Source organism: Ruditapes philippinarum, unplaced genomic scaffold (genome assembly GCF_026571515.1).
Source record: "Ruditapes philippinarum isolate M1 unplaced genomic scaffold, ASM2657151v2 ctg1095_1_1_1_1, whole genome shotgun sequence".
NCBI lineage: Eukaryota > Metazoa > Mollusca > Bivalvia > Venerida > Veneridae > Ruditapes > Ruditapes philippinarum.
The window spans coordinates 1-15,311 of record NW_026859102.1 but is presented as its reverse complement, the minus strand read 5'-3'; the positions used below and the strand labels follow the sequence as shown (position 1 = coordinate 15,311).

General features: G+C 31.7%; 1 protein-coding gene across 1 annotated transcript in view; it reads left to right on the top strand.

Moving 5' to 3' along the window:
• LOC132755238 (carcinoembryonic antigen-related cell adhesion molecule 5-like) overlaps positions 1–14,874 on the top strand; it is a 40,296-nt gene extending 25,422 nt beyond the window's left edge. Inside the window, exons 3-4 of the mRNA XM_060746058.1 lie at positions 4,333–4,644; positions 14,582–14,874. Of these exons, the coding sequence (XP_060602041.1) occupies positions 4,333–4,644; positions 14,582–14,859 (590 nt within the window). The 3' untranslated portion in view covers positions 14,860–14,874. The remainder of the gene's footprint in view (positions 1–4,332; positions 4,645–14,581) is intronic.
• The last annotated feature ends 437 nt before the right edge of the window (positions 14,875–15,311 follow it).

Sequence of the window (15,311 nt, the reverse complement as noted above, 5' to 3'; positions counted from 1 at the left end):
TAGTTGGGACTACGTCCCAAATAAAAACCGATTCCATCACAAGTTATAATATGAGAACGGCAACTGTCATATCTAGAAACTTTTTCAGTTATTTTTGTGCGCATTTAACTCGCTCTTGTTTCTGACCAGATGTACCATCTGGCATATATTCGATTTACCGAGTGATTCCTAAAAATTCAAAAATATGACATAGGGTACACATGCTTTATGTTAACTTAAATTACTTACAAAACAGTAAAAGCTTCAATAGAATCAGTGACAAGAGACTTTTAGTTCCATTTCGAAAGTATAGTAGGTTCGAATTTTAATGAAACTTTAAGTTTTCTCTTTTTTACTTTATCTTCAGTCTATGTTTTTGTGCATTGAATTATATACGGCATTTCATACTGAAATTATGACAAATTACATATGCATTCATATATCAAATTGATGAAATTGATAAAACTATCACATGTAAATAATCAAAAAAAAATTTAACACTAATGCTGCATCTAATAATAATTATAAAAATAATGATAATAAACATCTTAGACTGACAAAACAGTTTATCGAGGCAATGAACTTGCACTTCCGGAATTGCAATTCCCTGTACTTATCACCAGACCATCGGGTCGTAATTATGGAGAACTTTTATTACTTACATTGATAAATTAATAGGTAAACTGAAACGCATAACGGAACCTAACAATACACTTCCCGGTGATTAATCAGTCTCTGGTCAATAATGGCAAACAATAAATTTTGCATTACATATTGACCACCCTCGTAACATTAAAATCAATCAGATCGAAGGTTTGGGAATTGAGTACCGCTCAAGCCGGTGCTAGGGGGCGTGAGGGATGTTGCACTTATTCATTATCCCTCATGTACAGACTCAATCAAACCGAGTCTGCAATTCTTATGTAATTTTGTTGTGATTGGTGCTTCCGAGGGATCACTTTGTTTCCAGAATTTTGGATATACTTTCTATCACTATCACAATCACAAGATTCATAACTGTAACATCAATAGTCTTGAGATTATTGTTATCGATTTTAAACGTAACTTTAATATTGATCTGTTTTAGCTTACAATTTTCATTACATTAACGTTTATTAGTATTTTATTTGGTCAAGCACTTTACTATAATATAAATTCATTTTCGATTATAACTAATATAAAAAAAAACTATAACTGCTTGTGCATAATTCTTACCTTGAACTGTTGTGTTGATATATCTTTAAATACTTGCACGTTTGCATAATTTGACATCTGAATTTTATACATTTATTATCAACAGGGCATTGTTTGTTTTGAGTGAATTTGATACATATATTACTGAAAAGTGATGACATTCAAATATTGACAAAAAACTAATCCACGCATTTTCTTTAAACCTTATTTTTTTTTTGTAAAAACTGTAATCTGGATTCCTTACTCAAACTCACCCTGTATATCCAGAAACGCCAGAATTTTTCAAGTTCACAGTTTAGGGAAACATTTTTATAAATTAAGTAGGTGGGTAAAAGGTGAAAAAGACTATAAACAGGTTGAATATATTTTGGTTACTTACGTAATGTAAATGTATATGGAGAGCTACTAGAGATGTGTTTGTGTCCGGTTTTATTTATCCATGTTGTGAAATTCTTCGTGTGTTCTATAATGAGTGAGAACAATGAAAATTTCTATAATTTAACAACACCCATTTTCATTACACCATCTCAATAGGTATTGAGAAATTGCTACCACGTTGTTTCCTTGAGTTAGAAATTTTTCACGCATTGCTTCGTACCCACTTGAACAAAGACATATATTACGAAGCTTATAGCTGTGTGGTTCGATACTGTTTCTTTATTTTCTAGTCAATCAAACTAAAATAAATTCAGTATAAAATGAAGTTTCCCCATTAAAATATATTTGAAAAGTGCTTATACTCGCCAATTAATGGCGTTAAACCTGCGTAATAATTCAGTACCATATAATAAAAAAATCGCATTTTCTGCGTTACCGCGAAGCACTATTAACGTACATTTGCGAGACCTAATAAAAACGGCTTGAATCACATTTTATCAGAGTATTTTCAGTTTTCTATGCCACCAGAAGGTTGTACTTATTAGAGTCGACCAAAAGTACGCTCAAAACGGGGATCAAGCCATCATTTTCGTACAGTTTACGTACAGTTTTTTTTATATTCAAATTTGAACGTTTAAATTTCGTTTATATTTATCTACCTCTTTTTATTTGATTTTGTGACTTAATTTGAAATACAAAATACACGATTATGGTTTTCTATGGCAATATATTTGAAATGCACTATACTTTGTTATGATAAGGTATATGAGGATTTCATAAAGAGGTTCCTGACTTATCATTCCTTTGTTCATATAGACTGCGTAGAGTGGTAGAGGTAGTGGCAGTGGTGGTGGTGGTGGTATAAATAGAAGTAGTCGTCGTCTTCGTAGTAGTCGAAGTGGTCGTCGTAGTAGTCGCCATAATCGTCGCCGTCGCCGTAGAGTAGTAGCGGCGGTAGCGGCAGTAGTGGCAGTAGCGGTAGTAGTGGCAGTAGTGGTAGTAGTGGCAGTAGTGGCGGTGGTGGTGGTGTTGTTGGTGGTGGTAGTAGTGGTGGTAGTAGTAGTAGTGGTAGTAGTGGAAGTGGTAGAAGTAGTAGTAGTGGTAGTAGTAGAAATAGAAGTGGTGGTATTAGTGGTAGTAGTATTAGTAGTAATAGTGGTAGAAGTAGTAGCGGCGGTGGCGGTAGTGATAGCAGCAGTAGTACTATTAAGAGGAGTGTATCAGTTGTACTTAGTATTTGAAATAGTGAATGTAGCAGTAGCAGTAGCAGCAGTATCAGTATCAGTTTTAGGATTAAGCGGTAGCAATAAAAAAAGCAGCAGTAACAGCGGTTGAGTCGACTCTGCTATTTTCAACTTAACATTTTCCCTCATATAAGCGTGTTTCGACACCTTTCCCCCCCCCCCCTTTGAGGCCTCAAACAGTGAACAAAATGCCCTATTTAGGCCCCCAACACTGGTTTTCGTTTGGGAAATGTTGTTAGAAAGTGACCACTTTTTCGGCGCCGTCCCCATTCCAAATGTTACATCAGGGCGTTGCCAGAAGGGGGATGTGCCCCCTTCTGTTTGGGGGATTTGAAGGGGCGGAGTCAAGAAAATCTTGGACATCTGACAGGCTAAACATGGCTTCAGGTCGATCTTAGGGTAACTAGTAACCGACGCTGAAAAGCCTTTTACTCTATCTCAACTCATTGAGAAGTTGCAGCACTTTGAAATCAGTTTTGATGGAAAAAAAACAATGCAAAATAGTGATTTTTGGCAATTTTGAGACGTCCCCCCGTTGTCATGGTCACAGGAAATTTACGATTGAGCATGCTGTTACAGAGGCTATATTGTAGTAAACATTTGTGCCAAGTTTCATCAGTTTTGAAGCACTTTTCATAGTTTCATAGCAGTTTGAACTTGTTACAGTAGGCTTTTCAATGAAAGCGGCCATTTTTCGCAATATGCTCATGGGGTAAAAGGTTAATTAAAAAAATAAAAAATGTCAAAAAACAACAATTTTTCACCAAAATTCAGTGTTAGGGCACGTGTTAACATGGAAAATCTTGTTTTTGGGTAATTCCAAGGTTTTTCATCATTTTCTGTTAATAAACTTGTTCATATCTCTTGAGTGATCTTTTGATTTTTATCCATAATTATTATATGGCAGAATTTATTTAATTAGTCCTACAATTAATATTAAGTTGGAATATTCTTCTGGTCCTTTTTTATATCTGGCATACAATGAAATTGACCCTTTCTTCTTTTTATAACCACGTTTTGTTTAGTTTAATGTATGAATTATGTTCTTAACTAACAAAACCAAGAGGAGAGATACAATCTAATTTTTGCAGTAGATTGTCCTCATTTAGAGCATGAAAGTTAATTTTAAAAACAAAAGAATTGTTCTTATTTATTTATCAAGTTTGGCAAAGTGTAATTATACTGTATCTTTTTTTTTTAATCTTAAGATATTATATAAAGATAGCATCAGCAACATTTTAATATACCTGTATGGTGTGCTGTGTTTCATGCACTGTATCATTTGTATCTGTAAGTGTAGGTCTTTAACTAAAGGCCAGAACTAAAATAATGCTTTGATTATTTAATTTATCAAAGGATTTGTTTATCAACAGTTATACCTTCATATAAGATATATTTCTATAATTTCTATATTTAGGTGATTCTCATAGGTAACAAAGTTGTTTAGCTTTAACCATGAACTAAGACCAGAGAATGATTTGTTATCCGTAACAGTCGTATTCTACATACTTCCATATGGGAACCATTTTAATTTCAGGAACACCAAGAAAGCCTACAGTAACAGTAAATAAAACACCATCAGTAGGGGAGAGTGTAACATTAACATGTAGCAGTACATCAACAACCATACCCAGTAACCACAGCCTCAGTCTGACATACTCCTGGAGAGTTGACAACACAGACAATCCAGGTGGCGCCAAATATACATACACTCCTAGTAAGGATAAACTTACTGTAAACAACATTGAAAAGGAAGATGCCAATAAACAGTTTACATGTACAGCTACAGAAGATGTCACTGGTGGATATACATCTAGTAGAAGTGATACATCCTCATTTGATGTTTATTGTAAGTATATCTTATGTCACTTATACTATACAACAATCAGAAGTGATACATTCTCATTTGATGTTTATCATATCTTACTTATACTATACAACAAACAAAAGTGATACACTCTCATTCTATGTTTATTGTAAGTATATCTTATGTCACTTATACAATACAACAAACAGAAGTAATACATTCCCATTTGATGTTTATCATATATTACTTATACTATACAACAAACAAAAGTGATACACTCTCATTCTATGTTTATTGTAAGTTTATCTTATGTCAATTATACTAAACAACACAAAGAAGTGATACATTCTTATTTGATGTTTACTGTAAGTTTATCTTATTTCACTTATACTTTACAACACACACAAGTGATGCAATTCTCATTTGATGTTTATTGTATGTTTATCTTATGTCAATTATACTATACAACACAAAGAAGTGATACATTCTAATTTGATGTTACTGTAAGTTTATCTTATGTCACTTATACTTAACAACAATTAGAAATGATACATTCTCATTTGATGTTTATTGTAATTTTATCTGATGTCACTTATACTTATAAATAACAACAATCATAAATGGTACATTCTCATTTAATGTTTATTTTAAGCTTATCCTATGTCAATTATACTATACAACACAAAGAAGTGATACCTTCTTATTTGATGTTTACTGTAAGTTTATCTTATTTCACTTATACTATACAACAAACAAAAGTGATTCATTCTCATTTAATGTAAGCAAAGTGATATATTTTCATTTGATGGTTATTGTTTGTTTATCTTATGTCACTTATACTGTACAACACACAAAGTTGATACATTCTCATTTGATGTTGATTGTAAGTATATCTTATTTCACTTATACTTTACAACAAACAGAAGTGACACATGCTCATTTGATGTTTACTGCAAGTTTATCTTATTTCACTTATACTGTGCAACACACAAAGTTGATACATTCTCATTTGATGTTGAGTGTATGTATATCTTATTTCACTTATACTTTACAACAAACAGAAGTGATGCATGCTCATTTGATGTTGATTGTAAGTATATCTTATTTCACTTATACTATACAATAAACAAGGGCGATACATTCTCATTTGATGTTGATTGTAAGTAAACATTTTGCGATGAAATATCTATTCATACTTGTAAATGTTTCTTTATTTTTGTAACACTTTTGTAAAGTTACCGAAAATTCTTATGTACATGCTGTTTTTAAGCTAGCCCATTTTCTCAACAAATGACTTAAAATCATCAAAGAATATTCAGTTTCATGACTGAAACTGGACAAGGGAACACACACTGTCATGGAATTCTGTCAGATTCTATACCATTTAACGTCTATATATGTGCGCATTGTCGGACCGAATATGGCACACGTGTGACATATTCGGCTCGAATTTGTCAGACGTGTGACACATTCGGTCGAATATGATACACTCTTCAGCCAAAAATGGAACATCAAATGTACCATATATCTCTGTAAACAAGTACATATATTCGTCTTTCACTAAGATATATATTATTAAATATGTGTTTTGTCTTTTTGTATAAGTAACAATTATTTTATCATTTTCTTGCATCTTTTAAATGTCAACATAACACCATTTTCATCTGAAATCATTCGACTTTTTATAAAGTTTCGCACAATTTATTACATTTTCTGTGTATGTTAATTATTACTCTTTTAATATTTCCCCTACCTTTTGATATAAAAGGTTACTTTTTGTTAATTCATAATTACATTAAGACGTTTTTAGTATACAAAAAGAAAAAATAAAGGAAGAAGAAGAAGAAAAAAGTATATTGACAAAAGAAAAAATGGTTTTCCATATTGTAACTTATATTGTCAGCTATTTCGTAAGCGTTTCAGTGCCGCCCAATTCGTTTAAACATATTTATTTATGTTCGATTGCGAAACACGTTCTTTCAACTTATATTAATCACATTAGACTCTGCTTCCTGACACTGACCAGTACTGGTATCAAATGAGAAAACACAGTCGTCACCCGAGAATAGTTCTGGGATTGAGGCCGCCATATAAATTTGACGTACATAAATAGCTCATTCATTTAAAATGTTTGTCAAAACCTGAAACTTACACCATAGCATGAATAAAGTGTTTCATTTACAAATATTTTTGTTTTATAAAATTCCGCTTCATACCTCTTCACAATCCAAGATGGTGTCCAATATGGCCGATTTTATGCAAAACTGTTATTTCATTTTTATAGTATAATTTGTAGCACAACTTATGTTTATGTCGATAAAAAAAAGTTTTTAAACATATCAGAAATAATTAATTTATATGTAAATCATAATTAAAGTAAATTTGTTTAAGTTTGTGTCTAAAATATCTTTTTAAATTATCAAGAAAAAATCTCAATTTTTGCATATTTCTGTAAATTGGTTTTCTAAAACTATATACTGTATTATACACAATTAATTTTTTTACTTTATTTCTTATTTGACATTCAATTAATAATAGGGGTCTGTTGTAAAAATGTTAAAAATACATACAACCTGTTGCTTTTATATTTTGTCAAAGTTGGTGGGGTAAATATTTCCGATCATTATAAAACAAAAACAACAACAAATACACTGGTAAGTTAATTTTATTTCTTTTCTGTGAATTCTTATGCAAACGTTCCCTATTAAAAAGTATACTTTATTGGATAGGGCTATTTTCGTCATTGGGTTAGCTAAGTATCAATAAATGCACATACAATCATGTGTATACATTCAGTTATTAAATTTGGCTGTGTGATATTTCTTGTTTCAATATCTATGAACTTATTTATAAATTATGAATTGTAAATATATTTAAGAAGACAATAAATCAATATAAATCCACTAAACGTACATGTACATGGATGTAATGTGTAAAGGTAGTCCTTTAACGCATATTATTTACTCCTTGAAACTATGAAAAAGGCTTTCAAGTTAACCTAATGAGATAATGATTTTTGAATTCAATACCGGTATCTTAAAAGACTAAACATAAGGCTACTGTCATATCATCTCAACTATATATGGTGAAACAGACATGTCAATGATATCGCCTGAACTTCTTACAAATTGTGATGAGATAAACTATGAAATAACTGTAATTCATAAATCATTATCTTTTTTATTTCAATAAGAGGCCAATGATGACCCTAGATCACGGAGAAAGGTCACAATTCTTTATAAAGGGAACTTATAAGATATTGGGTGTATCAATTTTGTCATAACATATATGTTTTGTGAACTATATGCATTTGGGTGCTTCGGGAGCTCAATATTCAGTTTCTCAAAATTGTTTCACATGAGGGGACTTAATATATAAAGTATATTCCTATATGAGTCCATATAAACTTCTGGTGTATGAGACAATTTTGACCATTTTGGTCATGATTTATCAAATATTTGTAGAAGATCACAAGGTCATGATGATACATTATTTATGTCTATGCTCCGGGTACTGTATTTTTTAGAGAAAACAGATTTATTGCATAAGTCTGTGTAAATTAAGTGGCCCATTTCTAAGCCATTTTAGACTGAGCATCATACAAGTTTATGCAATTTATATCACGCTACATCCCAAATATCCTAGTCCTAGTCACTGTAGTTAATATTAACACCAGTTTTAATATGCTTTCCTATACAAGTCTTTAAAGCATGGTGTCTCTATGAGCAGGATTAGTTCAATATGTTAAAGACAAAAGATGATGGTACGGGCTTAGTATCTATGCATTCTGCTTTTTGAGAAGATTTTTTTAATCATTTTTACAATGTTAAATATATGTACACTAAGTGACGCAAAGAGCGTTTTATGTAACATTTAAAGAGGTCTACTCTATTTTGCATTGTTAAACCGGTATGTTGAATATCTAAACACAAGGCATTTATTTCTCCCATTTTCTTAACCCCTTTCAATCCTGATCTCTTTAATTCCCGTTTGGGCCAGTTGTAGTTTATATTATTTCATACATTACATGGTAATGTCGGGGGATGCGTCTTGTAAACGTTGCATTTTCCTTGTTGATCTTTATTCTTGTTTTTTACATGTAATTCTCTAAGTCTTTCAAAACTTTGTGCCCCTCGTGACAGGCCGTTAAATCTTGTTCATGCAGTCTAAATATCTTTCTCTGGGATGTTATTTATGTTTTCAAAGACTTAAAACTGTCTTGTAAATCTTCTCCGAAACTACAGTGACAAGAGCAGAAAAGATATCATGTAACACCACCATGTGATACTCTATAAAAAGTATGAATTATTGGGTCAAAATCGCTTACTTCATTTGGACTCATATAGGAAAAAAGAAATATCGAACGACACATATGCACCACTTTCTAGCCATTGACTCACATTATTGGTTATTTTGCTAAAGAAACTTGCCATAAATGGGTACATGGAAGTGTTCAGTTATGGAAAATAGAAAGACAATGAAGACTTTGTGATAGTTTTCAAAATAATGAGCGGCAACCATTCTGACATTTAAGGCCCCAGTGATCTTAACCTTTGAACAAGTGACCAAAAATCAATAGGGATCATCTAATAGTCATGACCAATTAATATCGGAAATATAAAGCCATTGTGAGAATAGCTTTTAAGATAATGAGCATAAACCATACTACCATTCAAAGACCCTGTGACCATGACCTATGAACTAGTGGCCCGAAAGCAACAGGTGTCATCTACTAGTTATGACCAATCACTATGTGAAATATGAAGATTTTGTGATAATCAGCTTTTAAGATAGTGAGCTAAAATCACACTAACATTCAAGGACCCTGTGACCTTGACCTTAATCCTGGTGACTCCAAAATCAATAGGGGTTATTTAGAAGTAATGACCAATCTATATGTGAAATACATTGTATAAAGACTTTATAATAAAAAGTAACCAAGATAACCAGCAGAAATCATGCTACCATTTAAGGCCCCTGTGAACTTGACCTTTGACCTCGTGACCTCAAATTGTTAGGCGTCATCTACTAGATGTGGCCAATCACTATGTGAAATATCAAGACTTTGTGATAAATAGTTTTCAAGATAACCAGCGGAAACCTTTGACCTTTGACCTAGTGACTCCAAAATCAAAATGTCATCTACAAGTTGAAGACTTTGTGATAAATAGTTTTCAAGATAATCAGCTGAAATCATATGGTCTACCGACAGACCGACATTTGCAAAACAATATACCCTCTCTTTTTAGAAGGCGGCATAAAAACTATGAGTCTTCTTGTGTGATGCAGCTCTGAGTACCAAGATATTGGGGATGTTTCTCCTCATAACTATTTGTGGTGAAAAAATTGATACACCAAACATGATCGTATCTTACTTATGTATCGAAGAATAATGGCAATTTCTTGCAGTGGATCTTCGGTTAGTGATCTAGGGTTGTTTCATGGGGATAATGAAATTTGAATAATCATTGACAGACAGTTAGTTTGTATTTCAAATTATCAACAAATTTATGTGGGTCCAGCGATACTTTTGATTACCTATTTCACTACACATAAATGATGTGATGTATAAGTCGCCTTAATGGGACTCCACTGAGGTTTTAAAGCCTAAACTCGTAACATTTGAATTTCTTACATAAATGAGCTGGGGCACTTTAAACAGAAATATATGCAAAGATAGTTAAGAAATATACTTTGAAATAAACTGCAATTGTATTTTTATGATTTTTGATCCTGATTGTGGTGAAAAGTGTTTAAACGCTTTTCATTTTGGTCATTTTTTTACAATTTTATTAATTATCTGGAAAACGAAATGCGCAAATGATCTGAAATTTTGCTTAAAGATTAGTGGTCTAAACCTACATCAAATTGTGCATTTATCTGGAAAAAATATTTTCAGTCGCATTATGTCAAAAAACCTCAGTGGAGTCCCTTTTATATTAATTAGTATCTTTTGAAAATACCATGTCTAGATATTTTATTCAATGAACAGTGCTAGTTTAATTAAACTATATTAAAATGATATGAAATGAATCATACTGTTACAAGCCTTCTGTAAGACTATGATAACTGATTCAAAATTCATTTGTCTCATTATCTTGGCTTTAGAAGCGATTTTTATCTTTTCATAACGAAATTGAACAGGAAGTTATTATATTCGCAAATAGAACATTTAACGCATTTTTGTTGATGTACTCAGTCTACTATCGTTAAAATTAACTCATTCTATTAAGAATATTTAAATCAGTTATGCAAACGAACTTTACAACTAAATATGTTAACATAAATGTATGTGCTATTCCTGATATTTGTACCCTCTAGACCTGAAGGAAGACACAAATAGCTTAAAAAGTTTAACAAAAAGCAAAGAATTGATCAACTTACACTTTTTTTTATTCTTTTTCCTTTTTTTTTTTTGGTTAATTTATCAGATAAATATACCCCACCCACAAAAAATAAAACATGCATATTTTATGTCTTTGTTACATTTTTACAATAAACATAGTATTAATTGAATATCAAATACACTATAAGTATTATTTTAGTTTTGTACATAGACCTATTGGAACACTATTTTAGAGAAATATGCAAATATTCCCCCTTTTTCTTTACTATTTTTCAAGATATTTTTGGATATTTTTTTTAAAAGCTTGACTTATATGGTGGTTTACATATCATTTGATTGTTGCTGGTATATCTAAACATTTTTTTATCAAAATATGCATAATTTGTGCAACATGTTATACTACAAAACTACAAAAGAGATATATCAGTTTTGCATAAAATTGGCGGCCATATTGGACGCCATCTTGAATTTCGAAGAGATATATTTAAGCGGATTTTTTTTTAACATTTGAATTTTTGTAAAGGAGAAACATGCTTTAGTGTAAGTTTAAGATCTGTACAAACTATTTTACTGATCGAGCTATTATGTACGTCAAATTTATATGGCGGCCATTTTGAAAATGGCGGCCTTTTTTGATGAGCAAAACTATTTTTGGGCCCACTTCACTTTTTGAATCTGCATCATGTAAAGATGATTTCCTGAAATGTTTATGCTTGTATCACTAGTTGCACTATTTTGACAGCAGAGACCTTATTTCCCGCCCCACTATTTAGGCATAACATAACGTTTAAGGAGCAAGTTGTAAATGTGGAGTGAACAGAACGCCATTCATACTATCTCCTCTCGTGCGCACCACTGTAAAATTATACATCTGGTTTGTAGCGTAAAGAAAATGATTTATCAAAATTTTCAAACATTGTTTTATCATGATTAAAACAGTTTTGTTTCGGCTTATATCTAAGTCATGGCGTGAAATGATTATTACATTTAGTGGTACAACGTCATTTGTAAAGAACATATCAAAATCACGCTTTGTGCGCGTAAGATAAACTTATAAGTTTCATAACCATGTCTATCACACTTTGTGCGCGTAAGATAAACTTACCAGTTACATGACCATGTCCCTAGTTTAAATACTGTTGATGCTAAACGTGACACAAGTCGACTGTTTCCTGTTTAACTAAATCAAGGACAATAACTCTGGCATGACTGTCCGAATTGACAAGCGAAATGCCAGATGCACAATAACATAATTCTGGCAAATATTCATGTAAAATTTAAGACCCCTAACTTTATAATTAATTGGGCAACACTAAAGATGCTGGACGGACAGATGCACGTACTCAGACACATGCACAGACAAGAAAACATTAAAATCTCCGTCCACTCATAGTGGGGGTATGAAAGGTCGGTATTTTATTATCAAGTCAATAAATGAAAATGTCCAAAATATTTAGCACATGTTTTCGACAAAGCCAGTCACTGTGTATTGACACAGTGTCATAGTACTGGTAAAATGATAAGCAAGGCGCCGTAGACTTAAACCAAATATATTACTGATTAACGATGACAATGTATCATTTATGAAAATGATGTTGTTGATGATGATGATGATGATGATGATGATGATGGTATACTATTAACTATGATGAAGGTAGGCTGAAACGGCGATGATATTGTTAGTTTACTGTGTAAAATGTGTAACATATACGGCCATGCATTTACTCCCAATTGCACAAACGTTTATGGCAAATAAACAGCTCTTATTAATTCGGCCAAATATGTTCAAGTTAAACACGTGTGACAGATACGTTTCGTGACATGTACGGGCCGCCAGTTTAACAATCTCTATAAAGAAGCAAAGAGGGACTAATGTTTAGAACGCAAATATTGCTAGTCACTGTTGAAAAAACGAAATGATTTCAAGAGCGTTTTTCTGTTACTACGAACTTATCCATTCAGTAAGACCAAATTTAAATAAAAAGAAGTCAAATCAGCTTCATGAAACAAGAAGAAATGTCATAGTGAAACCCCCACCCCCACCCCCCACCCAAAAAAAAAACAAACAAAAAAACTAAAAACAAAACAAAACATAAAAAGAAATCAACAAAACACAACAAAACAAAAAAAAACAACAACAAACAACAACAATAAAGAAATAATAAACGTCTGTACAATTTAAATTTTTTATTTAAAACAAATAAAATTGTTATAGTTTCAGAAACATTTATGCCATTCGACAATAAGGTATCAAATCATGTCGGATACACTTTTAATGAGAATGGTTTACATCAATATTTTTTCATAACAAGGGGATAAGGTTATGTATAGGTTAGTGTTTAATAATATGTATTAACAAAAATAATTGGTCAAGCCTGCCGCATTTCTCTAAATCACTGATAGCTCCGCCCTTTCGCTCTACAAGATGTCTACACCTTGTCAAGTTTCTATAACATTAGCTAAATAAATTGCCCTTTCAACATATTATCAGGCACATTTTTACTGAAATGTCACAGAATTTATACCTTTATCTACAGTAATTACATGTAGGTAAAAACAATGGAGTTAATGAAATGTGTACATCCTTTTAAAATAAATGGAAAATGTGAGAAAAATACATTAGAGATTATTAATTATTTGTAAAACAGTTTACAGGTGGAGGGGGTCAGTTTACAATGAGTTTTCCAGCCAAAAATGTAATCATTGTATTCTTAATATCATTGGATTGTTAATGCAGTTTATTCCTATCAAGTGAAAGAAAATAATTTTTTGGTTACTTTTTCTAGAAAATATAAAGTTAAAACAGTCAGCAATTTATAACAGACATTTTTCTTAGAGTTAAAAGGATATAAAAAAAGTTACTTTGTAATCATTTGTCTCTGCGTACCCCACATGTATTATCTATGTAATAAATCATTTGATTGTATCCTCACATTTAGAAAGCCTAATTATTTTTACGTTGGCATTGTTTTGCTAACCTTTATATTTTCCAATTCAGAGTGCAAACCACAGCTCTAACTCCTCCCTAATATAATGCATTACTGAAATTTGTTAGACTGGTTAGACGACAGATTAAGTAAATTTTATTTAGTTAGTACACATTAACCAAAGTTAGACTTAGCAGAAATTTGAAAAATACTACAATGTGATTGGACAAAAAATAATGTTGATCATTAATCAAGGTTGTGTACATAATAAATAAGAGAAGAACGGGAATATATATATATATACTTCATACTGACGACCTCCCCATGAGGTTTTACGATGTATTTTGATAAAAAAGGCATAATATATATTACATTCATCAGCCTGTATAGAAATAGAATATGCAAAATGATGATTTGTACACTTTCGAATTAAGGATTTTATTAATTTATTCTAAAGCGCCTTAAACATGACATATATATTTGACATTAAAGTCATACCATTTATTAAAGTTAATTTGATCTGAACAAGTTGCTATTTATAAAAATCAGATACAGTCTCTAGAATCCTTACAAATGTTATTTGTGTGATTTGTTGCCATTGTAATCAATTATTATAAATATAACAAATACTGCAAAAGCTTATATTAATAGCTAATTACTAATGTTAAAAAAATGTGTAAATACATTGTAATAATTATATCTTCAGATGGTCCAGATAATGTTGCGTTTAGTCCAAGTGATACAAGCTATGAGAAAGATGAAAATGAAAGTCTTAATCAAGTGACTTGTTCAGCATCATGTTATCCTACATGCAGTTTTACGTGGACCAAAACAGAAACAGGAAGAATTGTTAGTAACTCAGCTTTATTAAACCTTGGGAGGCTTCAGAGTTCAGATGCTGGAACATACAGATGTACTGCAACAAGGACCGGTGGTGAACCACAAAGCAAAGATTTAACTGTGAATGTTATTTGTAAGTATTGATATGCGTAGCTAAAATGTTAATTATGTTATGTCGATTGTCTTTAGCTTATTGCTGCATCATGATTTTATTATGTTTTACAGATGAAATAACTAAAACAATGAAATAATGTGTATTCGAATAGAGCTAAACGTTCGGTAAAAACATATTAAATAACATAACTATTGAGAAGTTAATAAAATAACTATTACAATGTTTGTGTCGACTAGTGGTATGTATTAGACTTGATTGGCTATAATGTGCTTCGTCTATGTGAATACTGAAACTTTTTGGACTAATACCTGATTTTATTAATAGACTGGTTGCAAAAATTAATCCTTTTTTTTGATTGGGTTTTACGTCACATCGACACATTATAGGTCATATCGCGACGTTCCAGCTTTACTAGTTGAGGAAGACCTCAGGTGCCCTTCCGTGCATTATTTCAATATTCATGGCATTGTCTACTAACTTC